This window comes from Hordeum vulgare, chromosome 6H, assembly GCF_904849725.1.
Source record: "Hordeum vulgare subsp. vulgare chromosome 6H, MorexV3_pseudomolecules_assembly, whole genome shotgun sequence".
Classification (NCBI taxonomy): Eukaryota; Viridiplantae; Streptophyta; class Magnoliopsida; order Poales; family Poaceae; genus Hordeum; species Hordeum vulgare.
The window spans coordinates 299,562,693-299,571,882 of NC_058523.1; the positions used below are offsets into that span (position 1 = coordinate 299,562,693).

Here is a 9,190-nt window from a genome sequence, read left to right on the forward strand (position 1 = left end):
AGTTGTTGTCTTAGTAGGAACTACATGAATGATGCCCATTCCCTAGGCATGATTTGGAGTAGTTTCCTCTCCCTTAATTTGTGGTCACTTGTTCCAAGTAAGTGCCCACATATTATATATGGTTTTGGGGTAGAATCTCCCAAGGGATCCAGTGGTGAAGTTTGTTTCGCCATTAGGATACTTTATGGAGTTGACATATTCAGATTTGTTGCAAGTTTGTTCCTTGATTCCATGGAATAGGTGGAGCCCAAGGGCATGAGTTTTTGTGTGGTAGTAGTAGGGGTCTTTCTCTACACCATAGTGGTGTCATTTATCCCATTGGTGTTATGTGTGTGCAATATATGCCTAGACAAAGTGGGCATGTGGCTGACAAATTCCAGTTTAGTGAAATCTGAAATTTCACTAAGTCTGGGATTCTGGAAACATTTTCTTCTCTTATAGATGAGGATGTGCTGGTCATTGTATTGAGAACTAGCCTTAGTTCAGTGCTAGGATTTTGAACTTGATATGTTTGTGAATCTCCCTGTAAAATTTCAAATCATTTGGAGTCCAGTAGGTTGTGTTTTGATTGCTGTCAAAAAGCTTCAGAACAAAGACAGAAACTCAGGTGCAGGAATTTTCACTAAGTCCCTGAGATCTGATGGTTTTGGGAAAGTTTGTGGCCTTGTATCTTCTAGAGTTTAATTCCTTTTGCTGTGATTCTTGCTGGTGCTTGTAGTGTTCTTGGTTGGCAACAGCCACATATATTATTTGTCATGTTTGGAGTCCTGTAGCTATGTTGCATGTAGCTCCCAAAGAGCTAAGATGCAGATTGTGGCAGATTATGTAGTGTAGTCATTTTGATCAATGTGTGTGCTTAGTTGATGTTGTGGTGTTCTCCCTTGCTCCAATCCATTCATGTTGGGTTGTTATATGTCTTGGCAACCTGGGAATACCAGATTTGTGCCAATTGTGGGTGTGGTGTTGAATCTTCCACGTAGAGCTTCATATCTTGTTTCGTTGATTCCCGTTGATCCGTAGCTCCGTTTGCAATGTTCTTTATATGGTTTTGCATCATTTTCACGAGCCGCATCTGTTCATGCCATCCTCATGCATGTAAAAATAGCTTAGTGTACAGTTCTGTCCAGAAACTTGCAGTAGTTTAATTTGCCTGTGCGAGTGATAGAATTAGTGATGCATGCCCATTTTTCATCTCATGCATCATGTGATTGTTGCATATTGTGGTGCTGCTGTTCATTGGCTGTTATTATTATGTTGGGTAGCACCGGGATCGGAGAACGAATACGTGGAGTCAGGAGAGTACGTGCAGGACGAACCAGAACCATTCCAAGCTGAGGATATCACAGGCAAGATGATATGACCTTGATTCCATCTCTAGACTTGTTATGCTAGTTTTCGCTTCCATGTCATATTGCTCGCTGCCTACCACTGAAACTAAATTGCCTCCTCATATGCCATGAGCCCATACACTGTTCTCCTTCCTAGCAAAAACTTGTATGGCTAAGTAGGCTTACTCAGCTTCTAATGTTAGCGTTGCTAGTTGCAGGTGCTTTGACTCATGTGATAATATGAGCTTGATATCATTATCTTAAATTCTGTTATTTAATTAATGAACCTATATACTTGGTAAATGACGGGAGGCCTAGCCTTTTGCCGGGTGCTTCGTTCCGTTATTGCCGCCTTAGTTACCGGTTACCGGTGTTTGATTCCATAATGATCGCTCCTAACACGTTCGGGGTTGTTATGGGGACCCCCTTGATAAATCGCGTAGTGCTAAGGCTTGTCCGGCAGGACCCAACATTGGTGTTAATTTGCTAATAACTTAATAATAATCTGCATAGGGAGTAGCTACCCCGAGGATTTTAATCAACAACCCGGGCCAGTGCTCCTCATGAGTGTTGGTCCAAACTAGAGCACCGTGCGGGGCCATCCCGGGGCAACTCGGGAGATTTCTCTGGCCACCGTACGCTTCGCATCCGGCGTGTCCTGAGACTGAGATACGCGGCTCTTATCAGGGTCGTCGACACGTCGGGAGGTCCTGCTAGCCTTGCCTTACCTTAGCGGTATATCTTGCGTATAGGAATCCCAGTGAAGCTTTGGTTTCCCCCAGAGTTGAGGTTTTCCTCTAAGGAATCCGACGAGATCACGAGATTCGTGATAGAGGATGCCTTTGTGGCCTGTGTTCGTTTGTGATGGACTAGTTGGAGCACCCCTGCAGGGTTTAATCTTTCGGAAAGCCGTGCCCGCGGTTATGTGGCAACTTGGAATATTTTGTTAACATACGGTATTAGAGAACTCAAACATAAGCTAATAAAACTGCCAACTGTGTGCGTAACCGTGACTGTCCCTTCGAAGATCTCTCTTCGATCGGGAACACGGTGGGGTTATGAATGCCGTAGGTAGGTGTTCAGGATCACTTAGTGATCAAGTAATCCCGACCGCTAGTGTAGACCACCTTCACTTCTACTTTGCGTAAGTTAGCCACTTAATCAAGCATAGGATGCTGCAATCTGATACACTTCACCCCTACCTACCTAATAACATGACTAGTTCTGGCATCAAGGTCTTAGATTGCTGAGTCCCCGTGGCTCACGGATTCCTCCGAAACTCCCAGCAGGTACAGGTACCCCAGAGACAGATGATCCCGACGGCACCCAGCTGGCGTGGCAGTACGACGAGGAGACAGACCGCCTCTACGTGAACTATCCAGAGGACTGAGGCGTGGTCGTGATCGTGGGCCTGCAGGCAGGGTAGCATAGCATTTCCATGTTTTGTAGTCCGTAGCGGAACTACCTTGATTGTATTTGTGATGTACTCTGAGTTATTAATAAGAAGACAGTTGAATCCCGAATTGTCTACTTTATTTATTATTTGTGCTATGTTACTTGCTTGCGAAACGCTAAGATGCGCTTCCTTCCTATTCGGGGGCCTCGACCCCCAGATCGAAAAGAACCACATCTTGGTCGTTACAAATCACTCATGAAAATATTCTTCTAATCCATGTCCAATAGACCGTTGTCACCATGGTCTCGAGGATTATACTAGATAAGATCAAGTGAGTACACCAATCCAATACATAGAAGAAGGGGAAACATCATGGGATCACCCTAGATTAACATAGCCTATGATCACAATCAAGATCACATCATGGGAGAGAGAATTAACCACATAGATACTCTAGAAGACCTCAGCCCCGAGGAGGAACTACTCCCGCGTCATGGAGGGAGGAAGCAACGTCGATGGAGATGAATCCGGGGGCACTTCCCAGTCCTGGCAGGGTGCTGGCACATGAACTTTGGTCCCTCGAAACTTGTTGGCGATGGCGGCGGAGATCGGAATTGCTTCTGGAGAAAAGGGTTCTGGAATCAGTGTATCCTCCATGGGGGTAAAAATAGGAGCCAAGGTAGGGCACCAGAGGAGGTGGCCCCCACCCAGGTGGCCTATGGGCACGGCCAGGAGGTAGGTCGCGCAGGGAGGCCGCCTGGGCGACGCCTGGCTCCCCTCTGTCCCACCTTTGGTACTCTCGAAGCTTCCGTCACGCTGATTTTTATATATTTTTCTCGGGATTTTTGGGACTCGATAAATTGGCGTAGAAGTCCCTGCAAAAAAGACATCAGCAGATAGAAACTAGCACTGGGTGCACTGAGTTAGTAGCTTAGTCCAAATATGTGTAAAAAGGTATGAAAGTGTAGCAAAACATATAACAATGTCACCCAAAAGATCATGGAACAAACAGAAATTATAGATACGTTTGGGATGTATCAAGGAGTTCATCAACGACCTTGGAGTGATTCCCAGTGCGTCGGGCCCGATGACTCTATTTTGTGACAACACTCGAGCTATTGCCATTGCAAAGGAGCCCAGGTTTTAGAAGAAGACCAAGCACATCAAGCGCCGCTTCAACTCCATTCGTGGATACGTCCAGGATGGAGATATAGATATTTGCAAAGTACATACGTATCTGAATGTCGCACACCCGTTGACTAAACCTCTTCCACGGGCAAAACATGATCAACACCAGTACTCTATGGGTGTTCGATTCATCACAATGTAACTCAATTATTGACTCTACCGCAAGTGGGAGACTGTTGGAAATATGCCCTAGAGGCAAGAATAAAGTGGTTATTATTATATTTCCTAGTTCATGATAATTGTCTTTTATTCATGCTATAATTGTATTAACCGGAAACCGTAATACATGTGTGAATATATAGATCATAGATTCACAATGTGTCCCTAGTGAGCCTCTAGTTGGCTAGCTCGTTGATCAATAGATGATCATGATTTCCTGAACATGGACGTTGAATGTCATTGATAACGGGATCACATCATTGGGGAATGATGTGATGGACAAGACCCAATCCTAAGCATAGCACTAGATCGTGTTGTTTGTCTTCTAAAGCTTATCTAATATCAAGTATCATTTCCTTAGACCATGAGATTGTGCAACTCCCGGATACCGTAGGAGTGCTTTGGGTGTATCAAATGTCACAACGTAACTGGGTGATTATAAAGGTGCACTACAGGTATCTTCGAAAGTGTTTGTTGGGTTGTATGAATCGAGACTAGGATTTGTCACTCCGTGTGACGGAAAGGTATCTCTGGGCCCACTCGGTAACCCATCATCATATTGAGCTCAGTGTGACTAAGGAGTTAGCCACGGGATGATGTGTTACAGAACGAGTAAAGAGACTTGCCGGTAACAAGATTGAACAATGTATAGGGATACCAACGGTCGAATCTCGGGCAAGTATCATACCGATAGACAAAGGGAATTGCATACGGGATTGATTGAATCCTCGACATCGTGGTTCATCCGATGAAATCATCGTGGAACATGTGGGAAGCAACATGGATATCCATACCACGCTGTTGGTTATTTACCGGAGAGATGTCTTGGTCATGTCTGCATGCTTCCCGAACCCGTAGGGTCTACACACTGAAGGTTCGATGAAGTTAGGGTTATAGAGGAACAGTGTACGTGGTTACCGAAGGTTGTTCAGAGTCCCGGATGAGATCCCGGACGTCACGAGGAGTTCCAGAATGGTCCAGAGGTAAAGATTCATATATATGAAGTGAGGATTTGGTCACCGGAATTGTTTCGGGCGACACCGGTAATGTATCGGGACCACCGGAAGGGTTCCGGGGGTCCACCGGCAAGGGCCGCCAGCCCCAAGGTGCTACATGGGCTAAGAGTGGGTGGGAACCAGCCCATATGTGGGTTGGTCCGCCTCCACAACCAGCCCAAGGCGCAACAAGGGGTGGAGGGGGCAAACCCTAGGCGTGGGAGGCCAACTTGGGCCTCAAGGCCCAACCCTAGGGCGCCTCCACCACCTTGGCCGCCGCCCCAAAGCCATCTAGGGCTGCCACACCCTTTAGGGTGGGAAACCCTAAAGGTGGGCACCCTCCCCCCTCTCCTCCTATATATAGTGGTGGTTTTGGGCAGATTTGAGACAACAATTGCCTCTCTCTCGGCGCAGCCCTACACCTCCTCTTCCTCGTCCTCCGTAGTGCTTAGTGAAGCCATGTCGGAGTTACCACGCAGCTCCATCGTCACCATGCCGTCGTGTTGCCGTAGCTCTCCCTCAACCTCCCCTCCCTCCTTGCTGGATCAAGGTGTTGCAGACGTTACCAGGCTGCACGTGTGCTGAAAGCGGAGGCACCGACATTCGGTGCATAGATCGGAATCCACCGCGATCTGAATCGCTGCGAGTACGACTCCATCAATCACGTTCTAGCAACGCTTCCGCTTAGAGATCTTCAAAGGTATGAAGATGCTCTACTCCTTTCTCGTTGCTGGTTTCGCCATAGATAGATCCTTGCAAGACGTAGGTTTTTTTTTTGAAATTACTACGTTCCCCAACAAACGATCAGTGATCTTGTTGCCCCGTCTCGAGGACCTACGACAAGGGTCCGGCCCATCCCTCTCCTAGGGCAGTTTGCCTGCCAAACCATGCCTCGTAAATATCTCGTGGGTACCTTCCTGTCTTTACTATGATCCTAGGGGTAAAGTCAAAGTAACCGTGTGTCCATAACATCAAGGGGGAATCCGAGGAATCACCCTTGATGGATTCCACTCGATGTAACTGTCAACGTGACCGGGGAGGAATCACCCTCAAGGGTTCGCTCTTGAGGTGTTGCACGGCATAGTCGTATGAGGAGTGGTGGAGGAATCACCCTCCGTAATTGTGACAGCCTGAGACCGACGCTCCAGAAGATTCCCTTTTTATTCCATTGCTGTCGTGCGATCAGATTGTTTGTCACATTCATCGTCGCATCAGGCGCATCATCTGCATTGCATCGACACTCCGTTGCCACCAGTTTTCAAACCTGCATCTGTTATTAGTTGTCGGTTCTCCCCGTTCTTGTTGTAGACCGTTTCGAGACCAACCACACATGCATGCGCCCGTGGTATCGATAAGATGTTGTTTTTAAAGGTGTCCAGAAATATTCTGAGATTGGGTTGAAACTTGGCGTAATGTCTTAATATAGTATAGGTAGACCGCGTGTCAATTTTCATCGCAATCGTAGCTCGTTTGATGCCCGAACTGTTAAACCTATAGCGGCACTATAGCCGGTCAAGTGTGGGACGTTTTATGTATTTAAAAACCTCGATGCCAGTCTGTCTGCTTTCCCTCTATTCTATGCCTAGCTCCTGTGCACAATGCACCAACCTCCGCGCAACCTAGTCCAAAAACTCCCCCGGACCCGAACCCGTCGGTCGAAACTGTTAGGTCCGGATCAACCCCGTAATACCACAAACCATCATCAGTTTGTCAATTGGACTCCCTAACCTAATTTTCCGACCGTCTGGCCTAAATCGGAGGGTCCTAGCCCTAGTCTATTTCACTATATATAGACCAGCTAGACCTAATCCTAAAAATTATCCCTCCTGTCCAATCGCCGCCGCCACCCCGCCTAGTCTCTCCTCCTCGATTTCCCCACCTGCCCAATCTCGTGAAGCCTCCACGCCCGCCAGTGCCTGACCTCGAGTCTGCTCGATCCCAAGGGGATCATGAGCAGCTTGTCCCCGACAACCATTTCGCTGGACGTGTCCAGCTCGAGCTCTTCGCACTGCAGCTTGCAACACCGCATCTGGTGGCTACGCCGGCGAGCGTCACTGCCGGACCAAGTCATGCCATGTAGCCCCGTGCTCCCTTCCCTTCCTTCTCGGCCTCCCTCTCTCACGCCTCTTACTCCCTTTCTCTCTGTTAACAGGAGCAGCCACGAGGCCCGTGAAGCTCTCCTTTGCTGCCATGGTTGGAGCCAAGCCCGTCATCAAGCCCCGCTGACCGAGGTCCTCTCGAGCATGCGCGTCGCGCCCGAAGACGACGCCACGGCCTCGCTTGAGCCATCAGACCCCCATCCCCGGCCGCTGCCCAGTACGTCGACGTGCTCCTCATCTCTTGTTTCTTCTTCCTCTGGGTTTCTCTACATCTCATCTCTCTCTCTCTGAAACAGAAGCACCACATGCCATGGCCACCACAAGCTCGAGATCGCACCAGACCGCCTTGTTGCTGGGAATGGATTCCCATGCCCAGATCCACACTTTCCCCCTCGTCCTGGATGCTCACCGGAGTCCCATCGCGCCGCCGTTCCTGTCCAGCTTCGCTGCAGTTGACCTGTGTGAGCACGAGTTGACCATGCCGGTCCACCCTCTGCATCAAGCAGAGAAAGGGGATGCCCGCATCCCTGTCAGGAACAGAGTTACTGACGAACCGAATATAGCGACTAGCAACTGACTTTGGACGCTCGAATTAGATCAGAGAGTGGATATATTACCCAACAAAGGGGGGAAATGAGTTGACCACGTCGTTGGCGGCTTAGGGTTTCACCCATACAAGATTTACATGCCTCTAAGGGCTGGAACTCGTGGCTTATGTAGGCCAACAAACGAAAGGAAATGAAAGGAAATAAAGTAGCTTAATAATGGTAGTGGGCTTGTCGGATTTCCAACAGCGATGCGGGCGCGGCTCTAGGCCGTCGGATGCTGGATCGACGAACGTCACTCCACTTAACTCGAACCGGTATCCTCTTCGCTCAGCCGTTGGATGTGCCATCAACCAACCACGTCTCTTCCGACACAGAGAAACAGGGGAGGCCTCACTCATGCCTGACAATTCCCCCATGTTAAGCGACAGCTTGCCCTCAAGCTGCAAAAGAAGGAAACACTTTCTGGATAAATGCTGAATACTCCCAAGTTGCTTCCTCTGCTGGCATGTTCACTCACTTGATCAACCATCTCACTACTGGAATACTGATATCGCCCTGAACTCTTGGCACCAACTTCCTGTCAAGAACAGCTTCAGGCTCCATCTTGATTATACCATGGGGCCCAACCAAAGTAAGATCTTTAGAAGGCACCACTGCTAGCCCTATATGCTGCTTCAGCTGGCTCACATGAAAGGTATGGTGCAACTTGCAACCTTGAGGTAAGAGTAGCTTGTATGCATGCAGTCCCACTCTTTGAAGAACTCTGAATGGACCATAAAACTTGGAATGCCATTTCAAATGCCTGTGAAGACTGAGAGATGTATGCATGTATGGTTGCAGCTTTAAATACACCATATCCCCTACTACAAACTCTCTCTTTTCTCTTCTTGTCAACAAACCACTTCATTCTTTCATGTGCTTTTATCAGGTTTTGTTTGATCACCTCCAATGCCAATTCCCTGTTTTGAAGCAAATTACCATAATCCACAGATATAGTATCAGGCAGTACAGATTCAGCCACCATAGGGGGAGGGAGCCCATATAGAGCTTGGAATGGAGTCATTTGTAGGGCAGTATGAAAACTAGTGTTATACCACCACTCAGCTAAGGCTAACCAGCCATGCCATTTCTTTGGTTGCTGAAAACACATACATCTCAAGTAATTTTCTAGGCACTGGTTAACCCTCTCAGTTTGCCCATCACATTGAGGATGATAACTAGTGCTCATGTGTGGTTTGATCTTTAGAGACTTGAATGGTTGTTGCCACAGGTTGCTGGTGAATATTCTATATCTGTCACTGACAATCACTACTAGCATGCCATGTAACTTAAATATTGTCTCGGAAAATTCCCTAGCCACAGATTCCAGAGTTATAGGATGCTTCATGCCAATGAAATGAACATATTTAGTGAATCTGTCCACCACCACCAAGATTAGATCCTTGTTTTCAGATATAGGTAAACCTTCCACAAAGTC

At 47.7% G+C, this 9,190-nt stretch overlaps 1 protein-coding gene across 1 annotated transcript; it reads left to right on the forward strand.

Annotated features, from left to right (window-relative positions):
• The first annotated feature begins 6,905 nt into the window (after window positions 1-6,905).
• On the forward strand, window positions 6,906-8,495 carry LOC123404051. The gene is made up of 3 exons (XM_045097968.1): window positions 6,906-7,142; window positions 7,219-7,382; window positions 7,462-8,495. Coding segments are annotated over exons 1-3 (447 nt in total). The 5' UTR covers window positions 6,906-7,140; the 3' UTR covers window positions 7,743-8,495.
• Window positions 8,496-9,190: the final 695 nt, after the last annotated feature.

Excerpts from the sequence above, each read along its gene's own strand:
- LOC123404051 (XM_045097968.1), top strand. Across the intron at positions 7,383-7,461 it reads CCATCCCCGGCCGCTGCCCA|AAGCACCACATGCCATGGCC; the intron begins GTACGTCGACGT and ends TCTCTGAAACAG.